This window comes from Notolabrus celidotus, chromosome 3, assembly GCF_009762535.1.
Source record: "Notolabrus celidotus isolate fNotCel1 chromosome 3, fNotCel1.pri, whole genome shotgun sequence".
NCBI classification, from domain to species: domain Eukaryota; kingdom Metazoa; phylum Chordata; class Actinopteri; order Labriformes; family Labridae; genus Notolabrus; species Notolabrus celidotus.
Window position 1 is genome coordinate 18,048,837 of NC_048274.1, and position 25,301 is coordinate 18,074,137.

The 25,301-nt window shown below is 39.0% G+C and overlaps 2 protein-coding genes across 7 annotated transcripts in view; one reads left to right on the forward strand and one right to left on the reverse strand.

The window, feature by feature from the left end:
* Positions 1-25,301, forward strand: part of cep89 (centrosomal protein 89) — a 77,543-nt gene that overhangs the window by 12,284 nt on the left and 39,958 nt on the right. For 3 of the 4 annotated variants that reach the window (XM_034679742.1, XM_034679740.1, XM_034679741.1), the window contains exons 9-16: positions 289-339; positions 988-1,071; positions 2,872-2,975; positions 3,426-3,541; positions 4,002-4,182; positions 4,669-4,836; positions 6,224-6,365; positions 11,005-11,094. In XM_034679742.1, coding sequence (XP_034535633.1) covers positions 289-339; positions 988-1,071; positions 2,872-2,975; positions 3,426-3,541; positions 4,002-4,182; positions 4,669-4,836; positions 6,224-6,365; positions 11,005-11,094 — 936 coding nt within the window. Of the gene's footprint in view, positions 1-288; positions 340-987; positions 1,072-2,871; positions 2,976-3,425; positions 3,542-4,001; positions 4,183-4,668; positions 4,837-6,223; positions 6,366-11,004; positions 11,095-11,624; positions 12,838-25,301 lie in introns of those variants that run through there. The other variant, XM_034679743.1, reaches the window with a different exon arrangement.
* Positions 18,794-25,301, reverse strand: part of zgc:165481 (uncharacterized protein LOC100073327 homolog) — a 28,980-nt gene continuing 22,472 nt past the window's right edge. Inside the window, exons 1-2 of one of the 3 annotated variants that reach the window (XM_034679745.1) lie at positions 24,886-24,983; positions 21,065-22,838 (exon numbers count right to left, since the gene is read on the reverse strand). In XM_034679745.1, the coding sequence (XP_034535636.1) occupies positions 22,093-22,824 (732 nt within the window). In that variant the 5' untranslated portion in view covers positions 22,825-22,838; positions 24,886-24,983 and the 3' untranslated portion in view covers positions 21,065-22,092. Of the gene's footprint in view, positions 22,839-22,947; positions 22,959-24,885; positions 24,984-25,301 lie in introns of those variants that run through there. The other 2 variants (XM_034679746.1, XM_034679744.1) reach the window with 2 other exon arrangements.

A 25,301-nucleotide genomic window follows, 5' to 3' on the forward strand; every position in this document is an offset into this window, starting at 1 on the left:
AAATACAGAAATTGGTTTGATCACCCAAGCTTACAGACAACTTTGCCTGCCTCCACAGTTCACATTAACATTCACACCTACATTTAATTTCCCATGTGTTCAGTTGTTGTATAACTGCACCATTCTTTGATATTAAACCCATTAGAGAAGCTTTATGGAAGTTGAGCGCTGATGTAGCCCTCATGCTCAGTACTGTGCAGGCTGAATATGTTTATTAAGTGAATGGAAACATTTGAAGCATATTAACTATAGCTATACTAATATGGTGTCTCTTTTTGTGTCAATCAGAGCTCCAGAATCAGTGGCTTACCAAAAACAGGGTCCCCTCCTCCCTGGCTGGTCAGTATTCATACACTGCTGTACATTACACCACTTTGTCATGAAACAGTGGTTCTGTTTTATGATTGTTTAATCTGCAGAACATGGCAGGCAAGTTTAATAGACAGCTAACCATTTAATATGGCGGGTTGAAAGCTGAAGTAGCCTTTTATTAAGTTTGAACATTGATTAGTCAGTTATTATGGCTGCTCCCTCACATATCTTCCTCATAAAAAGAAATGAACATGTCAAACTGTATTCTGATAGATGACAGGTCTGTTTATAAGCAGCTTAAAAAACTAATTAAAAAGGAAGAGACTGGTTTATGCCTGAAATTAAAGAATCTTAATCCCAGATTGTTCCCCAGTTGATACTTGGCTTTAAAGCTGAAGCTCATTGGTTGTAGAAGTTGAATCCAGGGTTCCTCAGATTTCCTTTAGGGCAGGTTTAGTCTTTGTAATTCCTGTAATTCTATCTATTACCATTGTGATGGAGTATGACTGCCTATTCATGAATTTCAAATCTTTTTTGTAGTAGAATATATGGGAATGAAATCATGAGATGTGGAAACTCAGAAAAATATCTGAGATGTAATTTATAATTTAATTGAGGTCCCTTCAGTCTCTGCCAAAGCTAATTGGGATAGTCTGTCTTTGTCCTCGTTTGTAGCTCGACATGAAGCATTTATCTCCTCTGCTCCTGGCGTATGAAGACAGGATGAATGAGAAAGATGCACTTCTACAAATCACTGAGGTAAAGTGTAGTAAGGGATTCTGAGCATGTAAAGATGTTTCCTCTTATTATCTCCTCAGTTGTCTCATCATTCATGGTGAAGTAGCATTTGGTAAGTTATTAGCAACATAAGCTGTTGTCTTTGATATTTCCATCATTGCGGCTGAAATGGAAAGTATCCAGCAGGTTAAGGAGACAAGGATACTTTTGAAACCCTAGTCCATCCTAAGGAATCCAGAGTATAAAGGTGATTCAAGAGCACTTTCTGCTGCAGGCTGATTCCTGTGAAGTGCAGGACTGAACGGTACTGAAGGCCCTTTCTCTTAGCAGACTGTTTAATGATAAGGAGTAGGGGGAAAAAAACATACACTCGTCTAACTCAGGAACATATGCTAATATGTATGCATACGTTCGTGTTTTTTTACTGTACATGCTTGCAGTTTATCATGGGGGTTTTGGATTTCTATATATTTCGAAATCAAAATCCTTGCACACTTGTTTACTTATATGCATTGATAAACGTATCTTGTTTTGAAGAAAATAATAGCTTCAAGTCTGTTTTAAATGCTATTTTGTAGTGAATTCCTATTAAATTTTACAAAAATAACAAATAGTGTACATTGTGTTTACTTTAGCAGTAGCAAGTAAGTACAATGGCTAGAACACAAATTACAGTTAGGAGATTTATACATAAACTGTATGTTCACACAAAATAAAATAAAATAAATAAATAAATAAATAAATCAAAAAATCAAAATATATTAAACCCCACCCCAGAACAAACTGAGACCATGAGCTGCATCAGACCATGACACAGATTCTAAGTCAGGATCCAGCTCTTGACCGTCAGTCTATCATGGTGTTTCCACCTCATCGCAACAAACTTCTTGGCAGCAGTGAGGCCTGCAAAAAAAAGTATTTTCTGCTGCCCAACAACAGGGAGCAAGGATAGATAATTAAAGACTAACACTGTGGCCGGAACAGGTATTGGCAAAGAGAATGTAGTATAACGGAGAGGTGACGCCATTCCAAAACATATGAATAAATGTGCTCTGAGCCCCCTGACGTCACAGGTTACATCTGGAGTCACGCAGGATGCCCATTGAGTGCAGCCTTAAAAAAATATCATATGTTTTGTTTTTATGTGTCTGAATTGTTTTATATTCTGTATTTGATGTTGTGTCTTGACTGTGAGTGTAGCTGCTGTAACAGTGTTATTTCCTGCAAGGGATTATTAAAGTATCTATCTACATTTGGAATGAATGAATGATTAATAATGCACATGGCATTGCCCTTAATATAAACAACAACAAATAAATGACGGAGTAAAATGGTTATGAATATATTAGAATAATTAATATTTATGACATAAAATGATGAAAATAGCTCCAACACTAATGCTAATGAAAAACCGTGTTTCCCACACATCCAAAAGGTCCCACACAGCCAGTCTAACAGTCAATAGTTTGGATTCAAACGGCTACCCTCCTTGTAATATATAATATTACTGGAGAGGACTTGATTTGGACTCAGACTCAAATAATGAGGACTTGACTCAGACTTGGACACAAATAATGAGGACTCAACTTGGACTTGGACTCAAATAATGAGGACTCGACTCGGATTTTTCTCTGGTGACTTGGACTTGACTCGGCCTCATACACAGAGGAGTGAGGACTCGACTCGGACTCGGATTTGGTGACTCAAATACAACACTGGCTCGGGGGTTATAGTAGAATATATTTGTTTTTTTGTACTCACAGAAACTTCTTAAGTTGATATATTAAAATCCAAACCCTTGTGTGTCTTTGTTTGCCTCAGGAGGAAGTGAAGAGGTTGCGAGTCCATGTAGAGGAAGTAATCAAAGAAAATGAGAGACTTCATGATGAAATTGCTAAGACTGGAGGGGTCAGCCAGAAGGACTGGTAAGAAGTAATATACTCTATGTGTGTATTGATTCTGCCCCGTCAGCACTTGCAGGGATGTCACTTCTTATTCCCCTGATGTGGTGAAAATGAAATACTGCCTTTACCCTCCTCTGCTTGACTGCCTGCTTTAATATTTTATTTGGTGGGATACATGTGGTGAGACCATTACTTAAGTGGTAGTAAACATAATACAGTTACATACAAAATACATTATGCTATGAAGGAACATAGTAAGGTATTATTACCAGTTGAAAAATCTACATAAATGCAACCTGTAGCACTTATGCAGTGATAGAGATACTATAGTCTGGTCTCAGCTCAACATTTTCCCTTGTATAAGTGTTTTTGCACAAAAATATCCACTGGCTCTCAAAATGTGTTTGTAGTACCCATCAGATATTTCAGACAATACATACTGTATCTATCTTCCTCTGTGTTTCACTGCAGTCATCAACTACAGCAACAGGCCTTCCTGGTTTTGCAGGAGAACCAGGTTCTGATTGATCAGCTCGAGGCTCAGCATGTTAAGGCAAAAGCCAATCACAACAGACACCACTCTGAAGGTACGGGGTCAAGGAAAGAGTGCAAAGAAACACATGTTTGGTGCATTTTGGAGGTGTCTCCAGTTGTACCTGCAGTTTTGGCTCATATTTGTGCAGAAGCACCAAGTAAAGACAGGCAGGAGTAAGATTAATGACTGTGTAGAAATGACCTCTGGGCAGAAATAGTACACTGATAATACAGGCAAATAATGAATAATAGTTTTGTGACAATAGTGATCACATCAGTTTCACACTTGTTTTTGTAACTGTACTTAGTTTAACGGCATCTTATAAGTTGACTTTATTTACCATCTGTGGCTTCAATTACCGTGAAAATCCTAAAATCTGAATGTTAAAGAAAATATAACTTTTAGTGTTATTCATTTTCATCTGTTGCCCTGCATTCTTTTCTGTCTCTTTTTTTATATTACTCTGTATATAACATTGCACTTCCCCACCTTCTTCTCCCTTCTCTCTGTAGTTTCTAAGGTGTCTAAGCAACTGATGCTGTTGGAGGCTGAAAAGCAGCATCTGCTGCAGGACCTGGAGGAGAGCAGGAGGGAGCTGCAGAAAAATGTAAGGGAGGTAGAAGTTCTGCAGGCCCGCCTGAAGGATTCAGTCACCTGGGATGAACATTGCAACATTGCTGGGAGACTTAGAAGGTAGTGCTACTAAAGTTTTCGTTTATTTATTTTCTAACAGACGAATAGCTCTGTTTAAAAAAAATACTTTGATATGATTACAAAACTGTTCTGCAGATTGAACAGTTAAAGTTAGTGGGACACATTTTCATCAGAAAAAGGTGATCTCTTCCTGAATAAACAAGAACAAAAAAGGGTAGTACCTGAAACATTGATTTGCACTTTAATCAGGGGGTTACAGAATGTGGAGAGTAAATTTGATGTGCTGGAGTGGGTTTACAGATGAGATTGCTCTTGATATTTTACAGAGGTGGCAAATAAGGCCAATGGGATTCAACTGAAAACAAATATTTCCATAAGCTGATCAAAATGTTAGTTAGCAGGTTATTGCAAACTACAAATCTCTGTGGTAGGCTAATACATGATTTAAATACAGTTTTTTTTTAAATGTGTTCTGAACAGTTGCTGTGTTATAGTGTGCTGTTAAATCAGCTTTTTGACTCTCAGGCAGTTGGAGCAGCAGGAGAGCAGGAATGAGAGTGAGATGGTGGAGATGCATCTTAGACTGTCCAGCCTGCAGGTGGAGAATAGGAATCTGGCTCTGGACAAAGCCAACCTGTCTGCTGATGTGAAGAAAATGGTAACTGAGCTGGAGCTTACCAGACAAACCAACAGGTACTAAAAATACTTCTTTTTTAGTTTGATTCCTCTGACATTAAGCCTTTGAAAGCTATTGATGTCAGTTAAGCCCCACATTTTATCCATAAGAAGCACCTTGGCATCTCACTTACTTCTCTGGGCGCATCCTCGACAGACGTCTGTTAAAGTTTGAGCTTATTTGCGTCATCTTCTTGATGGTTCTGTCACATGTTGCAGTGCTCCTGCTTGCATTTACAAAATAATATCTAAGAAGGAAAACTCAGGATTGGTGGGACTTCTTCCTGGACATCCTTGCAGGAACGGCCAACTTTCAAGTCCTAATTGCAGTCAATGCTAAGTCACTTAATTGCTGCATCACAACTACCAACATCTGATTAAACACAGATGTTACATGCCAGTACAGTACACTCTCCACTCCACCTATGTAGCTGGACTTAGTGTTATAGTACTCAAGTCCAGGGCTCAATCTAGAGTCTGACCCAAGTCCTGGTATTTAGGACTCCTGACTCATCTTGGATTCAAGCACTGAAGACTTGGACTTGGACTGCATTATTATCAGCAGAGCCTAACTTAGACCAAGATAGGGGTTAAGTTGTCCAGGATAATGAAACACCTGCAGCCCTAAATGGTTGGATAACGATTACATAAACAAATTGTGACCCAGTTTGGTAAAGTAATTCCACCTGAAGTGAGATTTGATTGTGCTCTGGCTGAGGAAAGGCCAGTGTAGTGACAAGTGTGAAAACAATTCACATAGTTTCATCACTATTATATTTTTAGTTTCAAACTGAGTTAAGAGTGTATGTAGATAAATCACACTCAATGCCATAGTGTTCTCAATGTTCCAAGCATCTGAAGGTTATTTCATACACTGCATAGAGAGATAGACAAAAGCCATAAAGGAAGGTTTTACATCCAGCAGCCCTTTTACACCGTACCATTTCAGTTACCAGGTCAGATCAGGTTATTCTTCTGCAGTGCATGATTTATTTTCTGTCAGGGTTTACAGCAGGTCTCAAATCTGTTCTGGTCTCTGGAACCGTCCATGGCTCCCTTTAGACCTGAGCTGAGATTAATGCTGTTGTCTCTCATTCTGAAGTGTGAAGACTGTCTAAAGGTGTTTGATTAACCAGTAGTGTTTCATCCTGCTTGCATCCTGAGGTCCTTCGATATTTTCCAGTTTGCTGCTTCTCTGTTTTGTACTCTCTCTCAACATTTCTATCCTCTCTGAACCCCCTATTCATCTTTCCCTTCGACATTTCTGTCTTTCTGTTTTTGCCTTCCTTTAATTTTTGCCACATTCTTTTGTCTTTTTTTTTTTTATCCCCCTCACTCTCTTTAATTCTGTTTGACCTAACTGATTCTTCTATCCCTTCTTTTTGTCCCTTTCTGTGTTTTCCAGGAAGGCAGAGAGGAGGATGAGTCTGTTAAAGCAACAGAAGGAAGAGTGTGTGCTAAAAGAGGAAAAGACTCGCCATTACGTGGGAGCTGTCATTTCTGTGGCGGAGCACGTTTCCCAGGAGAGAGACAAACTGCTGCAGATGGTACTACTGATACTATAGAGACATGTTGTGTTACACATAGTGCACATGATACATATGGTACTGAAGACACCCTTGAGTACCAGACATGTACTTGCAGGTCCATGCAGATATCTGACACATCTGCATTTGCAAGGAAATAAGGTTTAGGTATTGTACTTCTAATAACTGCAATACAAAAACATAGTTGTTTGTTTCCTTGGGATTTGCATTTAACAACAACACAAATAATTTATAATCAACTCATTAATTTTTTCTTTATTTATGTTAAGCATTTTTCCTTACTCTGCCCATTGTCTCCCAATACTGAGACTAACTCTGAAAATGCAATTTGATAGTTGTTTTCTTAAAGAGCAGTTTTTGTTTTTCCTTCAGGCTTTAAGAGTGCCAGCCTGGGTATTTGAAAACTAATGACTGAACTCAAATGCAGCCACCAAAACTTAGCAGGTGGTGTTACAGCAGTTTAAATATTTGTTAGTTTGTGATTGGTGTGAAGGGAGGTAGGATTACAAAAACAACCAGAGGAAAACTGGCAGAATCCACAAACACAAATTGGCAGGCAGGATTTAGTCAAAGACTCTCTGACAAAGCTGACCCCTGCATATACTGAAGAAGTATTAAGAATGAAGGAGCAGCTGTGCAGCATGTGGCTGATGACTGCTGCTCCACTGAGGCAGAAAAACTCTGAGGACAGATTTTTAAAATTGTTGGTGCTTGGAGTCGTGTGTCGTTTATTAAACAGATGCAGTTTCTCTGTCACCTCAGGTGCACTCTGTATGTTAGAGGCAAGGTTGTTACTGCAAGAAAAACATTTATGAAGAGTGACTCATTTGAATAAAGTGACTGAAACATGATTTTCTAAAGCAGACACTTAAGCTTGTGGAAGCAGAAAATGCACCGGTTTAACTGACTGCATCAGACAAATGCTTTCAATTTAGCTGGGTCCTTTCTGCTCCACCATGTGTAACTCAGCCATTGTGTGTGTATACTCTAGCCTCACTCCATCTTATCCTCTTTACAATAGCCTTCATTTGGAAGATTCTCACCTCATGACTGTGTCACCAACTCTCCTCTGAATACGTTCAATGGACATTTGATATTGTTTGATATATTTATCAGGCCGTTACTGTTGTAATAGAAATGTAATCTTGGCAGAATGTGTGATTGCATTGTCATCCAGAGAATCAAAATAACACTGTATTATGATAAAACTTCTGATTGTTGGAGTGCTTACCAGTAATTATAAATGACATGTTAGAAACTGTCATCATTACAAAGTAGCAGAAGATGGAGAGTTGATGAATCTTAACTAGACAGCAGAATCTATACAGGCCAGTCACTGCCCCACATTGATAAGAGATTTCCATTTCAATTCAGCTGCATTTATCTCTGCTTTGCAGTGAGTCATCAGCCTTGACATGTTATTACCAGCTTCCACCTGCTGCTCTCTGAGACCTCAGTTATTCCACCCATCCATCCAAAATAAGTTTGTTGAATGATAATTGTATGTTAGGTTTTGGAATTAGATTAAGACGACTTTCTGTTTTGTAGTTTTCAGAGACTATCACAGCAGTAAGGGATGTATACTGAGCTCTCCTGTTCAAGAAGAAGTATTTACATTTATTGTGGCATTAATGCAACAACATCCAGCCTTAGCAGAATCATGGAAAGGTAGGGTGTTGAAAGTACAAATTCTTGGTCACATATTGTTAGTAGTGGCTATTTGACTTGGTCAACTTTACAAAACTCAAAACTCAAATCAAAACCCGGTCACGGGGCTCGGCTTACACGGTGTCCAAAGATTGCCAATGTCCAGCCAAGTATGCAGTGCTTTGGTGGTTTATTGTACACCAAAAACAAAAGCTTCTCTCAAACAAAAGGGAGCATTTTTGTGCCTTGAAATCTCCCAGTAAAAAAAAATTCACCTTCCCTGGTGTCCACCCCTCCTATCTTACCTGCCCATATATATATACACGTCACCTGGTGCAAAACTATCAACCTATAAAAGTGAGAAATGAAATATGTTGATAACACCTAAGGCATCAAAGTTAAACCTAGAATTACCTTAAATGAAATAACAATAAATTAATTAATTAAAGTAAAAATAATCAAATATACGAAATAATGTAAACAGCTCCAACATTGTTCTTCAGTTTTTGGGAAGGCAGCCTAGTAACATTAAAAAGACTCAAAGATGTCTGTTAGATGACTAAATCAGCGTCATTTTCTGTAGGCTGTTGACTCACACACATGCCCCGCAATGCTGTGCACAAGGAAAATTAGGAACCTGATTGTAGTTTAAAAAGTTTCGCCACAGTGTATTATCAAATACAATTTTTACTTCGTTTTATAATCAACTACTGGCAGCTGAATGTTTGTCAGAAGAACAATGGTAAATGGATGGTAGAAACTTTTGAATAGAAAACTTTCCAAGGATAAAAGAGAGCCCCTCGTGTAGAAGGTCAGTCTGACTTCAGAGGTAGCCGTTTCAAAGCTAACAAGAACTAATTTGTCTGGGTGAGGACGGCGTGACCACAGAGGTGTTTTTGTATGTTCTCATGTTTATGTGTTTGACCTCGGTAAAGGTTTAATTGTGGTGATTTTCTCTATTGTTGGTCGAGCTTTTTCAAGAAGTTTATTTAAAATTAGATTGATGTTCACCTTTAAGACACACAATATAAAAGCTTCAAAACATTTAGACTTGTTTTCAGCCGCTCTGCACTGCATTATGTTGTTAATATCAAGTCAGTTATTAATCCTGCTAATTATGCACTAAATGACTGAGATGGCTTGAGAAATTAAGTTTATTTTTTGATGAATAAACCTTGACAGGTATGAAGGTATTGTCTTACAGGTTTTTCGAAATACACCTCTATAATAACTTTAATTTTCTATGTAGTAAAGTGCAGAGAAAGATGATTCAGCTCATTCAAAATGAAACTGTTTCATTTTCTTTAGATTATCTTTGTGGCATTTGTTTGCATGTCACTCCCCACTCTTTCTCCCAGTTTCAGGCTTTATCCACTCCCCTATCCTCTAAATCAGGGGTGTCCAAAGTACGGCCCGGGGGCCAATCGCGGCCCAAGGTCCATTTATTTATGGCCCCAAGCTTCCATCCTAAAATCTGTTATTTATAGCACAGATATTAATCACATTCTGAATCATCTGTTCATTTGCAGTTTCTTTCAAGCGCACAAACAAAAACTAAAGTCAATCCAGAAACGTCCCAATAGATTCATATGGACTCCTTTTATAGTCAAAGCACTGTGAATTCTGCAAGATGGCAATGAAGAGGAAACACAAGAACTCTTAAAGCTGACAGGTTTTCAAATTAACGACTTTATCATGATGTGGAAATGTTCTTGATGAACACTAAAAGTTCAGAAGACACAAAAGAGGACACAAGACAAGATCAAAATTATGAAATTGTACAGAAAAGGCAAAATTTGGTGCATAAAAAATGTTCAGAACGCAGCAAAATAATTATTTTGTTCTAAAAATGTTGTCTGCTGGTCAGAAAAGTCTTAAAAACAACATGAAAAAGAAGTGTGATGAAATCCAGATTGTGATCCTGTCTTAGAAAAATAATGAGACAATATTTTTCCCACATTGCCCGACCCTAATGAAAAACATTTCCTCCAGAAGAAGATAGAAGTTTGCCAATGTATACGTGGCTTGTGGAAAACTGAGGACTACCAAGTTACTGATTTATTGAGAAATTTTTTTTTTAAAATAATTGTTATTAAATTGATATTTCTTATATAACTTTTATGATTCCTAAGTCTCAGTTGGAGCCACTGGCCCTGAGGTATTCTGACAACATCAAATGTGGCCCTCTTTGAAAAAAGCTTAGACACCCCTGCTCTAAATAAAGGTATAAAAGCCAGAAAACATACTTAAAAAAAGAAATCATCCATCTCTATATATATATATTTTCCAAACCTCAGGTGTTCATAAACTACAGCCTCATCTTCCTAAACAGTGTGAAGTTGGAGGTGTACAGAGACTCAGATAAGAATAGGTTGTCTGTAACAACTCTCAAAATCTATTCTGTGTGTCTCTTGATGATGTGTTCAGTGAGTAAACTGAGAAACATCAATAAAATAGTGGAGACCGGATAAAGAATATATTCTGTGGATGATTTACTTCTGACAGAGTTACAGAGTATCAATCTTCAGGTTCAAAATCCTTCCTTTACACATCTTTTCAGATTCGTTTCTGCTCTTTGTAGGCAGAAAAACACGGTAGAGACAGTTCACGTCGGCCTGTATGAAGGGAAGTTTGCTCTTTTCTGTATTCTTTAATATGCTGAACAAGCTGAAGTTATAGTTCAAGTATTTGCTGCTTGTGAATGTCAATTTTTTTAAAACTAATGTGAGCATGAGTGACCTACCATTCTATTTGCATCCTTGTTATTATCTCCCTGCCCATCTCCAGTCCTTGACCTTCAGTTAGATTAATTTGACTGAAATTGATGAAAGAACTTTTTCCCAAAACAGAACTTCTTCATGTTCACTAGTTTAACAGTCTTATCTTCTCCTCAGTACCTTCCCTCCTTCATACTTTTGTGTGTGTTATCGCCTCCACCTCCGTCTTCCTCTCTCAGATCAGTAACCTCCGTTTGCCCTCCCCTCCTCCTCAGGCTTCGGTCCTTCAGCAGGAGAAGCAGAGATTCATCAGCAGGATTCTAAAAGGCACGGCCCAATTTGGGAAACTACAGGAAGATGTCAAAGTAAGTTCTTTTGTTCAAACAGCTCTCTTGCCCCAGAACCGACTCCCCTGAAAGTCATTTCTCTTCAAACTGTGTCGAGTTTTCAGAAAGGTTCAGACTGCTCTTTGACTGGAGAGTCTGTGTCGTGTATAGTCCTACAACTCATGGCTCAATGATCCTTCCTGACATCATTTTACCTGAAGTTCATTATGCCCAAGATAACATTCCAATCTACTTTCTATTGATCTGCCTACTTCACAACACTTGACAAAACATTGACTATCGGTATCGTCCACGTAGAAAGAATATATTGATGAACAGGTTTGTCTATTGGATCACTATCTCTCCTCAGCTCATTTGTCTCTGTAAGACTGAATCTTTCTGCTAAATGCATTCGAAACATCAGCATGAAGATAATGATCAGCTATTATAACGGTGATACTCTGTGTCCTCGTCTCTCTGATTTGTTCCATTGATCTGAAAGTATCCATGTGACACTCGTACAGCTAGCTGTTATGGTGCTTAATCGCTTATATCTGCTTCATTGACAGGACCTTACAGGCAGTCACACAATGATTACATCTATTACGCTACTTACTGTTGGGATTTGCTGCTTCTGCTGCTAGCTGCTACCACTGGTGCTATTATGTGAACTAACTGCATTTTTGCCAGGTGGAAATATAACCCAAAAACAAAACTATGAGCTTTATATATTTCAGATAAACGGAAAGTGCTTGCGCTTTGATAAGGATGAGAAACCTATCTTATTACTCTTTGTACCGATAAGCTTTGTAACCTACCACATGGCTCCTCATGTCCCCCACAGCCAGAGATAGACAGGACAGATGGGCAGCAAAAGCCAACACATCCCCAGGGTTTTCAAGCGGGCACCTCCCTTCATGTTTCGTTAAGGTAGACCCTGACACCTTGGGGAGGCTTAACCGTTAGTTCTGGCAAGCTGCAGGTAGTGACAACAACAATGTTATCTATCCTCCACATGGCCTTTAATGACCCACACAACCTAAAACACAGCAAGAGAAGAGTCTGTAGTAAGATATAGGTTGTTAGAAAGAAGACACGGAGAGCAGATGAGAAGCCTGTCCCCTCTGGGTTAAGGCTGCACACTCTGCCTCCTGAGAGGAGAGAAAACAGAGAGAAGAGCATGTAAAGAGTTGTTAGAAAGAAGACAGGGAAGGCAAAGCCAGGACAAGGAGTCTGTTTGGGTTATGACTCGTTCCAGCTACCAGGGATAGGATAAATGTAAATCAGATTTGCAGAGCTAAGACCTCCATACACACTTTTCTCTGCCAATATGATTTAAATCAAAGTCTAGATGAATGACAGTTGCTGATGCTATTGCATGAATACTTGCTGATGCAGGCAGTGATGAAATCTCACTGAAAGATTTGAACTATTTAAGTCTCTTCTTTTTCAGTTGCCAATCATATGTCAGACGACGTAGATCACAAACAGAACAATCAGTGTCAGTTAGGCAATCAAATATATTTAAATGGAGAGTGTTGTTATGAGTTCAAGAACTGAACTTGATGAAAAGTAAAAAAGCAAATTTGCAGACAGCTTCATGTCAGGGTCTAATCTCACCCTGTCGGGATTCTATTTCACACAACCACTGGCTGACTATACTTTGTCCTGTATATTACCTGACTACCAACTGGATGTACAAACAAGCTGACATTAACTATTGATTTAAAGATGATTGTATTCATATTAAAAATGTTTTATTCATACAGCTGAAAAGATTGTCTATGGTTGGTTATATTTCAGCTTTTTTCTGTACAGCAGCCTCCGTAGAAGGTCCTCTTTTTCTCACTTAAATAGTCCTGTGACTCTGACAAAGCTCACACCATGTTTTGGTTTGTGTTGCTTCCGGTCTGTATTTTTCAGTTTGATCTGTCACACTGCTCCTTTTGTGTCTTGGCAATCTCTGCGCTTGACTTGATTTCTCTGCTGGTGACTGGTCAGACATTAACCATCGATATAAAGTTCAGAGTAATATTGCAAATTTCATCCATGTTGTTTACAGCTCTTGCAAAGTAACGTTTTTGTCGGACTGTCAACCAAAAGAAGTGAAATCATGAACACTACGCTAGATCTATGCTGCAACTTTTCCCGTGATTTTCCCCCCAATCAGGTTGTCCCTAGAGTCGCCTCTGCTATTCAGAATTAGTGACCCTTGTTAAGGTGTTTTGACGAATCAGAATTAAATCTTTTTTTTATTTTTTTAAATATTTTTGGGGGGGCTTTTACACCTTTTATTTATATAGGGGAGGTGTCAGTTGATAGCTTGGCAAACTGGAAGAGAGTAGGGGAATGACATGCAGGAAAGGAGCCACAGGTTGGAATCAAACCTGGGCCGCCTGCTACATGGGCGCACAACTTAACCATTAGGCTAAGTCCGGGCTCAAAATCAAGTATTTTTAACACAAACAAGTGATTATTAATAAAGCCAGGTAATAAAGGAGATTAATGACAACCACAAGATTTGTTTGGGGTGAAATATGACGCTGTATGAAAAGCAAAGAGACCCAGCACAACAATCAGAGTCTTTTGTATTCAGTAGCAGCAATTCTGTCATGAATGCAACATTTACAAAGAGTCAAAATAATCAAATTCAAATGAAAAACAAACAAACAAAAACCAACAGAAGTGTTGGTCTTTTTATGTAAGACTGTTGAATGTTTGACTGTGAGAGTGCGTATATGTCCATAGTTTATATCTAAAAAGGTGTCTTTATTTCTTCTTAATATATTTCTAAATAACTCTTTCTTTGTATTACTGTATTGTGCTTTTTTAATTCATGTTGGCTGTAAAAGACAAAATGATGTTTATAACTTTTTGCAGGCAGGAAGACGAGACATCTTTTCTCTCCTGGTTCTCTCTGTGACAAAAACCACACGCTTTCCTTCTTCCCATTGAAATTAATTGAAAATATTCAAGCAAATCACCATGGCAACCTTTCCTCCTAAGCCACGAAAGTCTGATAGCCACGACTATATAGACAGACGTCAGACCTTAGCGTCACCTTGTAGAGCCCTTCAGTGTTTTTTTGATTTGTTTGTTTGTCTGATGTGTCAAACATGAACAACACATGAGTCTGGTGGTACTCCGGCCTTGCTCCAGGGCGAGTACACTCTGTGTGATCCAACTGTCAGCAACTCTCGTCACTCAAACCTAAGCGCAGAAAAAAAAACATCTCAGCACTTCTGACGATTTAATTAGAGTCGCTATGGTAACAGACCAGAGAGGAAAAGGTATGTGCTGCTGTGTGTGTGTGACTGTGTGATCTATCGATGCTGATCAGATCAGATCAGTGAAAGAGGAAGGCTTTAGTGCTGGGAGGACATCATGGATTTTATACTTCTGTCTGCTACCTCATCTTCTGACAGTTCATCAGGGTATTTTTTTTCACCTCTCCTCTTAGAGGTCTTTGTGCTTAGTAGTCAGAAACCTGCAGCAACACAATAAAGGATCAGCTATATCTGTGACCAGGTACTGATGTGCCCTCGTGATGTATATAAACAGATCATTTTAGAATGTGGGGAAATTCAAGAGATCATTTAAGACTGAGTACTTTACTTTGCCATAGAAAGTGTCCTGAACAGTACTCCTAAAACACTCACAAGAGCAAAGTAGTTGGACTTTTCCAGATTTGGTTTAAAAAAGAATTCAAACAGAGTTTACCACAAAGTGAGTTCTAATGTACAGCTACAGGTGGAGATAGGCACCATGGAGCTCGTGCTCATCAACTTTCCTTGTTTACTCAAGCTTTCTGCTTAAGGCTCTGTGCAGGCTTACATGGAATGGGGTGTAGTGCATCATTTAATGCTTCATACGCATAATAAGGAACAATCACTGGATATCTGCATCAGTCACACTCACATAACAAGAAAGAGTTATCAAAATCAAAATTAAAGCCTTTTAAATCGCCCCTGCTGCTACAAATAAAAAGGAAAGGAATACTGCAGAAAATATTGTGTATCTTTGAAAAGTGCTTATTTATTGTATCACAGGATACACAGCAAGGGTCATCCTTTATTTCTAATGTGACAACTAAACGCATGCACATCTCTGAAACTTTAACATTATTTCAGCAGTTTATCCAGAATCTGTGATTACATTGGAGACCTCCACTTCATACAATAATGCGGAAATTACATCAGTGTTTGGCTAAGTCTAACTAAACTATTGATTTAATTTCATCTGTTATAAATATCAATAGACAAATCAGTTTTATTATCAGTGTTTTTTCTGGAAACCAGAGGTTAAAACTGGATAATTTCTTAAACATAAACCAGTTACACTAGTAATTAATGAAAATAGAACATAACAGATAACACTAGTAATTGATGTAAAAATGTATTGCTCCCTCTCCACTTATAAATAAATCAACTATATAATTTATGCAAATTCGTTATGTTTGCACTATAATTATTAATTCATGAGAAAAATAAACATGCAAGGACAGGGTTTTGCACAACATCAGAGCGCATCATGTATAATACGTCCCATGCTTTCTTCATTATCAAAAGATGAATCAGAGCACTCGAGAAAAATCACAAACAGGTAGACCCCTAATTACATGCAGCTGTGGTTTCTACAGAGCCCATGCAGCAGTGTCTGGGAGAGAGAACTCAGAGGAAGTCATATTCAGAGTCATTCTTCATTTGTAAGAAAATGTTTCAAAAGCCAGATGATTATGTTGAAGCTGTTCATGTAGTAACATTTCTTTATTCAAATTAAACATTCTGAAGAGTATTCTGTAACATATTACAATCAAAAGTATCCCTCTCAACATCAAGTTACCTTCATGACAAAGAGATAGACAGTCTTTATGTTTATAATATTTATGCTTCTGCTACTCCTTATGAAATTTACCAGATTTTGTCCAAAATAACTTCAAACTTTAGGTGTGAGTATCCTGAGCCAACAGGTATCATTTTCTATCAGACTGGATGCTTGATGCACTGCAGTATCTCCAGCAGATGATGACCTTCCCTCAACATCTGCTCCCTCTCTCCTCTCTGTGTGAATCAAACCTCTAACCTGATGAAGTTGTTGAAGCCCTTCCCCTTAAAAAAACCAATTATACCTAAGATGTTTCTTGCCGTACCTTTTGACCGCCTGTAGTCACATTTTCCACAGCACAGTGCAGATTGTATTTCACTACCACTTTAGAAGGAAGCGGCTGCTGAATGTGATGAGATGCTCATCTTCACAGCAGCAGGTGAGTGCAGCTGAGATTGGACGTTATTTCCCACTTTGAAATGCCAATGATTTCTAGCTGCTGTTTTCCTTTATAGTGACAAACTAAATCCTGTAATCATGCATCCAAACTCTTGCTCATAATCTTCATGCATGTTGCCTCTATAGGAATTTAAAAGCATGGGGATTTCATGTTAAGTGTGTGCTATGAAGAGGGGCCAGAGTGCCACTGAATTATTCATGTTCAATTAAAATTCATGCCCCTCTGTTTCCCTGGAACACCTGAAAATGTTGGATATTTTATTGAGTGCATGTATAAAAATAACCATAAGACTTGTTCACATGATCCATGCTGTTTGACTCCGATATCACTTGATTTCTCATTTTTTAATCCTACCTTCTTTCAGCTTCCATGTCTTAAGAATAACCTTCACGTGACAGTGATGACTCATCATCATATATACACATACAGTCTATCCTTGTTCCCTCTCTTGTCAGCATCTTGTGACCGCTCACCCTTGACCAACTAATCCTCTGTACTTTTGATTTTTTAAGATTAAAGAATTGAAGAATTCTTACTTACCTCATTAGATCAGTTTGGCTAATGGTGTTAGTCAGAACCACAGACTGTATAAAACATGGACAGAACAAGAGCTATGCCGACTGAAGCCACTTAGAGCTCTCCGTGGTGACTGGCTGCAATAGAGGTCATAAAGACAGCCTCCTCAATTATAACAAAAGGAACATTGGTCGAACAGTCAAATAAAGTTTTCCAAAATAATGATTTCTGTCATTACAATTTGTTCTTCCAATGCTGATTTATGTGCAGTTATTCATTATTTGGAAAAGTTATGTCGAAATTATATTATTTGCGGAAGTGTTAAAAACTGCAGTTCATCGAGGATCTGCTTGAGGCTGGTTCGGAAGTACCGGAAACCACATACACACCAATTCAAAAAAGACAATCTTTACAGCAGAAATAAACATGTTTACAGCCTGGTACAAAAGACGAATGTAGTCTGGATAGCTCATTTCTCGATTGGGACACACTGTACGAGGGGGGTGAACTTTTTCTAACGCATTAATTTTGAAGATATTGAGATTACGAGTCTTCCAATGAGAGGCACAGCTGACTTGATTAACATACGGGAACACTGTAGCTATTGGCTAGGAGGCTCAAAGCCCGCCTCTTTACGTCACAATCACAATTGGCCTCAAAGCAGCGCTTCAGAAACAGATGGGTGACGTCATGGATCCTATGTCCATATTTTATACAGTCTATGTTTAACACATGTCCCATCTAAAAACATGGAAGTTGTAGCTCTACAGCCTATCCTGGAGCCCATCAGGGAAGATCCAAATGTTGTGGCTTTACTTTTGGAGAGCTGTTGAAACAATGGATCATTTTATTATCTGAACGGGAACAAAGCAAAGGAGTTAAAGGTGCTGTAAGTCGTTGCTGATTTACTGACAGTCTGCTTGGGTTGGAGTTTGGGTTGATGGGGTATTGAAACAACACAGGAACTTGGTCCAAGGAGACGTGGGATTCAGTAAAGTGATATTTTCCCTTTTTGCTTCAAACCTAACTATACAAACCATATGACGCTTACCCCATGTTGGATTAGAAAAATAACAGATTGCCATCAATTGCTTTTATATGACACATAAGACCTCAGACGGCTGTGCCAGAGCATCTGTATTTCAGGACCCTGGGCCTGACTTCATTGCTCTGGACTGTAGTGTTCTCTTTATATCAGGGATTCAGGGTTGTCTTCTTTTTTGAAAAAATATGGTAATTCTCTTTTCCTATGAAAGAGTGGAGAGGGTTTTTTTTTTCGAATATAACCTTCCTCTAAGCTCAAAAGACAGGGTCATGTGGAAGTCAGACGCATAATCAGCAAGACAAAGCTCTGACAAGCTCCTTGTGAACACCGCTGAGAGACAAGACGAGACAAAGAGAATCTCTGTCTTCTATCTGTCCACTCTCTGACCTGCTGCCCTTGTGTATCTGCCATCTCTTATGTCTTGGTTTTTCCTTCATGTCTGGTCTCTCTCTGGCTAGTTGCTTTTATAAACCAATCACTGCTTTTGAATGAGCAGATTTTAAAACTAGGGTACTTAGAAAATGGGAGGCTGATCAGTATTTCTGAAGTCAGAAATATCTTGACATATTCTGTCTATTGTCTCATTATAGTTGTAACAGCTTGTTCTTTGCTTTCCCTCTTGTGTGAGGCACCACTATCTAACTGACACTAGAAAGTAATTGTGTGCAGCCAGATCTCCATCAACAGAGATTAGATGTCCCTTTTCCTGATGCGTAAAATTAAAGTGAGCTCTCCCCTTTGTGATTTCACTGGTTTGAAGTATAAAAACAGAAATCTCTCTTTTTGTCCTTGATGAGAAAGACGATTAACATGGCATCACAGCAATAGTGAGGCACCAAAAAAGTAGACTGAATCAGCATGAAGCAAGAATCAAAAACTACACAAGCAAGATATAGAAAACAATTCTCCATTTATTTCATAGTCTAGTAGCTTCTGTAATCAGTACTGTGGTACTAAGCTGTGAGCTGCTGTCAGTAAATCATTGACAGGAGCAGGAATACACTGGGGGAGGGAGGGGGGGAGGGGGTACAGACTGAGATTAAGAAACAGGGGTTTGAGAGAAGATGACAGAGAAAAGATCAGAAAACAACAGCAAAACCCAACACAGAATGAACAGGACCTCCATTTCAGAGGAAGGGTTTAGCACGAGATGGACACTGTTGGCATAAATGCTGAATTTCATTTAACACAAATTTGAAATACATCCAACATTTATCAGCCCAGGGCCCTCAGTTATCGACACCATACAGAAAATACTTGAGAGTAAAATACAGCTGGATATGTTAAAGTTTGTGAGTGCACCAAGTGCAACCAAAGTAATGTGCAAACTCAAAAACAGAAACTTCTTATAACATAATGAAACACTTTTAACAACAATGTAAAACTTTTACTTTAAGTGCTCCTGCAAATGTCACATGTTGCTGGTTATTGCTGCATCATTTGAAGATTTGTGACGACACAGTAAAATGCATTTTAAGGGAGCTACATGAAATGATAAACTACTTTTTGGAACGCAATGAAAGCTTAATGCTGCAGATGACTTGATTAAAATAAAAAAAAAATCCCTTGAAATGCATGTGATGTGCCAAGCAAAATTAAAATTTACCAAACAAAAACAGCATCACAGTGTATTGCAACCCTGCATTTAGAGGTCGTTGATGCCAAGATCTTACATGCAAAGAAGCATTTCACTTATGCAGGGAAAAAAATCAAGAAGCCACATCAATAATGCACAATTACCTTGAAATGCTGCCAAACAACAAATCTGCATTGCATTATTATAACATTAGATGTACTGAGACATACTACATGAATTCAGTAGAGTATTTTTTAAAAACATAGAAAGCACCTTTGAGCCAGATAAGCTTTTCAGAACCAATAGCAAAAAATAAATACAGCAGCCTCACTTTGTTAAAAGCGGCAAACAAGTGAATATAAAATGTGTTGCTGGAGAATGAGAGATTATCAAAAAACCTGAGATGTGAGTCTAGTTCATACCCCGATGTACTAAATATATTCAACACCATAACCTGAAGGGTTTGTGTCTGTATTTGAGGCAGAGAGAGGGTGAGAGGCACATTACTAAGTGATACTAATAACCTCATCACATGGATGACCAAGACCACTGCTGTGACAGTAAAACAGGTTAGAAGAGAAAGTATAACAGCCAGGTCACAGTTAATCTGGTCATTTGTATTCAGTCCTTGCTAAAATGTGTGTTGCATGAAAATATCCTTTTTTCGTCCTTACCTTGAACATTCCTTAAAAGAATGTGAATGGTGAAAAAAAAAGCCAATGCGACAGCCTTTAACTGTAACATTTCTGACATTGTTCAGAGATACAAAAGCTGCTATTGTTACATGTCTTTCATGACATGCCATTAGTTTCCCCTGGAAAAAAAGTGCTCCAATCTAAAATAGAATAAATAATAATAATAAAAGATTTTCCAACATTTTTTCATCAGAGTGGTACCTTTCACTGTGTTGGTAGATAGCTGTAGCTGTGTAATACTGAAATACATTACCCCTTCCTGTATTACGTTATATCATCTTTCTGTTCATTATGTTGCTATTTAAGTTTATTCCCTAAAGGCTTATGCTTTGATCTCCACCTTATTTCAGTGTGCTCACATACAACTGTAATTTGCTCAACTTATTTTTTGTGCATTCTGTCAGTTTTGCCAGTTCTGCTATCCTTCCCCGACTCAACACATATACACACCTCACTGTTGTCTTTCTTTTAAACACAGTGGAAACACTTCTTAAGGTGCTGTGTCCACTGCCACCATTTTTTGCACTGGCAGCGCCTGATTTCTGTTCAAAATCAATGTGATTCAGCATTTTCAGCACTCAGCGCCCTCAGCGCATAAATGCCCTAGGCGTTAGCTGATTTTTGTCTCGGCGCTCTCAGTTTTAAAAAGTTAAACTTTTGGAACACCAGCGCGTTCATCAATGTCACTTCTTGATCACCGACCAATCAGAATCATGAAAGGGGAGAACTTCCGGTTTCAACTTTGTCAACAACAGTGGCGGATGCCCATCCTGAGGAGAAAAGTTATCACACTAATTTTTCAAGGTTCGATTTCCAAGTTTAGAGCTGCTGCTGATGCTCTGACACGATATCTATCAATCGTTTTTACAGTTTCTTGTTGAAATGCCATCCAACGAAAGCAAGTATAAAGCATACAGAGAATTTTGAAACAGACCCACAGGCACTTCTAAGGTAAGTGGAAGTGCTGCGGGTTGGCTTTCGTAACCTAGCAACAGTAAACGTTGATGAGAAGCACTCGGAAATTGAGGTTGTGAAGCGCCCAGAGCGCAAAAAACGGCGGCAGTGGTTACAGCGCCTAAGTCAGTATACAGACTTATGGGGATGTCACTCGAGTTGATTACTATACCACCATGACCTGTAGCATTAACATAGATATGAATATTTGGTGCTGCTATAAATGCTCGAGTTTGGATGAAAGATCTCTAAAATGATTGAAAGTATATTAAATATTTTTACTGTCATCGATACATCTCAATCCTTTGTTATGGTATCATTCAGTCAACAAATGCAACACAATTCGGGTGTTCTGAAGAAACCAAGTGAAGACACAGACTGTTCATGGAGATCACATAAAGACTTTTTTTTTCTTGTTTGCTCACATCAATACAAAAACTTATGCTGTTTGGGAAATGGCATTTCATATTTATGGTGATTTTAATACACACATTTTTACGTATTCATGGTTTTTAACTCAACCAAAAAATAGACATCCAAATAAATGGATTCCACCATTCATTTTAACCAACTAATAGCAAGATTTAAGCTTGTACAGTGTTGATAATTGAGGGCCAAAGACTATCAGTGCTGTTGCCAAAGATATAAAAATGTTTGACTAGACCATACACACAACATAGAACAGATACAGATCGCCATCACAGAGACGTAGGTGTTGATGCTGCTCTTTTCACATAAGCCGAACCAGATGTCAGAGTTTCAGCAGTTGACCAAGCAGACGTATAGACCAGCACCTAAGCTAGTCTTCTTGAGCTTTATTTCCAAGAAGACTGCGGGTGGATAGCTAGTGCAGGTGAGGGCATCATCTTCACCTTTGGGTTTCCTAACTTTCCTCAAACATCAAGTTCCCATTTACTGCAGCTGTCACAATCCCATCCCAGGACCCTTGCTTCTTGATAGCATTCTCTCAACCCCTGGCTGTGCAGTCACACATGCCCTGGCACAGACACTGGCAGAACCCATAGACCAGGCAAACTGTAAGGCTTGATGGGACTAAGCTAACGCAAACAATGCCCAGTGTCACTCTCTGGATCACCAACAAGTAGATTCCTAGAGGCAGGGAGCCAAAGTACAAGAAACCCAGCAGCCAGACCAGGATACGTGGGACATGGTTGCAGAGCTTTGACAGGGCGTCCTGGTCTGCCAGCCCATTTGAGCCCATTGATACAGAGTCCAGGCTCTGCTCAGCGTAGATTTCTGAGCTGCCATTTCTGCTTGGGGAGTGCTGAGAGTCCCTCTGAACTTCCATTATAGTGATGACCAGGCAGTTTGAGGAGTCATGAGACAAGCTGGAGGAGGAGAAGCTCTTTGGAGTCAGGACCACCTCTTTGTTGTGGTCAGAGCTCCAGGATTTGTCCCGCATTGCCAGGTGGCACATGATGTTAGCATCGTCAGGCAGGGCTGACACCTCATACTCTGTAATCTCTGTTTGGTGCCGGCAGAAGGGGCAGCAGATGAAACCTGCTCCTTCTGCAATGTCCAGGATCTTGACAAGACAGCGGGCACAGACCCGGTGCAGGCAGTCCAGGATCTTGGGCTTGCGGTTGTGGGCATTGTAGCGTTGGTAGCAGATCTTACACTCTAATTCCTCTGGTGAGGGACGGTCCTTTTCCTCTGACTCAGTCTGAGGTCCACTCATCTTCAAGACATGTTCTGGAGATAAAACAGAGGATGAGACGCATTACAAAGGACGCAGGAGGTTAATGGTTTGTGTGTAGTCCAGCATTTCATGTCGCTGTGGTTAAAATGTCAGAAATCTCACTTTACTGGCTGATGTTTCTGAGTATGGTTCTCTGCTGTGTTGCTGCCCATCAGGAAAAGGTCAGGGCTCTGGCTGCTTCTATTTTCTGTACCTGCTGCTGATGAATGATTTATGGTTTAGAAGCTGGATCATTCCAGAGCCCTTTACAGCAAAGCAAGAGCCAGTGTTTCTTTTGATTTTTGAAAGAGGTGGTAGGGATAGCTGCTCCTTAACCAAGTGAGAATACTGTTCTTGGTTTCATTTAATTCTGTGTTTTGGATGGTATAAAGCTCTGTTTAGCTTTTTGATGGCTTTGAAATACTAGAGCAAAATCATGTTTTGTTGAAGCCATACACTAATATTTTCGTAATCACCAATGCCTCAGACCAAAAGATTTTTTTGTGTGTGGGTTATCAGTTTTCTTGCTAAAAATTGTAGGGAATGAAAATCATTACCACAAAACTATTTTGAGGTTTTGAAAACAAGGTCGTAGAGGCAATTACTGAGTGAAAAAACTAAATCTATAACACACTCTAGGATAGGGCTGAACGATTTATTGATTTCTGATCGAAATTGCGATTTCAAACAATGCGATCATGTGATCGCCAAAGCTGCGTTTTTTTGCAGCGCTCCTGATTGACCCAGGATCTGTTGTGTCAACTATTTTACACATACATGCCGTCTCCCTTCCATCCTGCAAAGCTCACCAATCAGAAGCGTCTACTCTTGGGCAGGTCACGCTAACCAATCAGTATTGTAAAGTCCGTCCGGGACACTGTAGGAATAACGAGCCAATTCGTAACAAACTGCTTTTAATGTTACAGTATTAACCTGCTCCTCGTGCTTTAAATGGCTTCAGCAGAACCAGAAGTGGAGTTAGTGGATTTAATCCCAAAGAAAAATAGCACATCGGTCATTTGGGAGTATTTCGGTTTTTTGAGACTGCAGACGTGTCACGTGCACCAGAAACAAGTAGTTCTACATGCTTGTGTTTGTTACACATCGCTCGATTCATGTTAACCAGAAAAAGCCTTCATACTTGAACATAATATAGCTTTACCTCCATTTTCTACATCAAAATATTCAAAATCTGCGTTTGACAACAGTAATCTTTATCAACCTGAGCTACAGCTACAGCTAGTGGCGGATGGCTGTACTACAACTCAGACACAAAAAATGAATCACATTTCAAGCCTACAATAACCAGAACATTAATAACTTCATTAACCAAGTAGTAATTCTGGCGCGAACTAGCAATGATAATGTTTTAATTACTGTATATGTAGTTGACTGAATGTGCACATAACCTTTTCTTTTTCAAGATAATTTACAAGCTGGTGAAACTTTATAATTTGAATAATTAAGGCATTGGTTTAGCTCTTTGATAGAGCAAGCGCCCCATGTACAGAGCCTATAGTCCCTGTCCCACTGTTTGTAATCAATTCCCAGTCCAGGCAGTATTTGGTGCATGTCTTCCCCACATTTCCTGTCTCTCTCAAGCTATCCTATCCAATATAGAGAGCAAAAGCCCAACATTAATCTTCATAATATATATATGAATAAATAAGAGACCAAGATGTGAACTATTTGCCATTTATATTGCTATATAACCTCTCAAATTAGCATATAACTCCCACATTACATGTTGTAAACACTGCACAGACTGGCCCTCGTTCACTGCCCATGAAGAGAGCAAATTCAAGTAATGATCTGGAGTAAAGGTTAAGGCTAGTGTAGAACTTATTAACACATACTTCTGGATAAGTAGCTTGATGCCAGCAGCTACAACTGATTTTACTTAATTGCTGACGGCCTCTGAGGTCCAAAAGGAATGAGATGAGAAAACACCAATTACCACGTTCCTCATGGAGAAACTGCCAGAAAGGGTCAGTCATCATTAATAAGGTCAAATGTCTGTAAGCATGTACCCATAGACACCAAGTATATATGAATACAAACCCGGTTCAGAAACCTCATCTCCTGTGCTCCTCCACAGACCTTTACTGAGGCAGATTTTGTGTCTTGTTCCCTCAAATCCACTCTGATTACTGTTTCTTAAAGTTTTGCTATATTCCTGTGTTGACATTTTTTTATTTAAATAGAAAAACAGTCAGAAGCAAACACATGTAACATGAAACTTCCATTCATTATTATTTAAGTCCCCAAAAAAGTTGCCTTTCTCCACCTTACCCTCAGGCCCCATGGTAACTCACATGAATAATGAGTTCGGCCTCTGGTGTGTTTTGTCACTGAGCAGGAAAACTGCGTTTCCATAGCAATGGGGCACTTAGCCTGATTATTAGAGCAATTTGGGGATAACAAATGCGAGAGCATCATCTGTTACACCTCAAGCAGGATAATGTGATGCTTCCTCT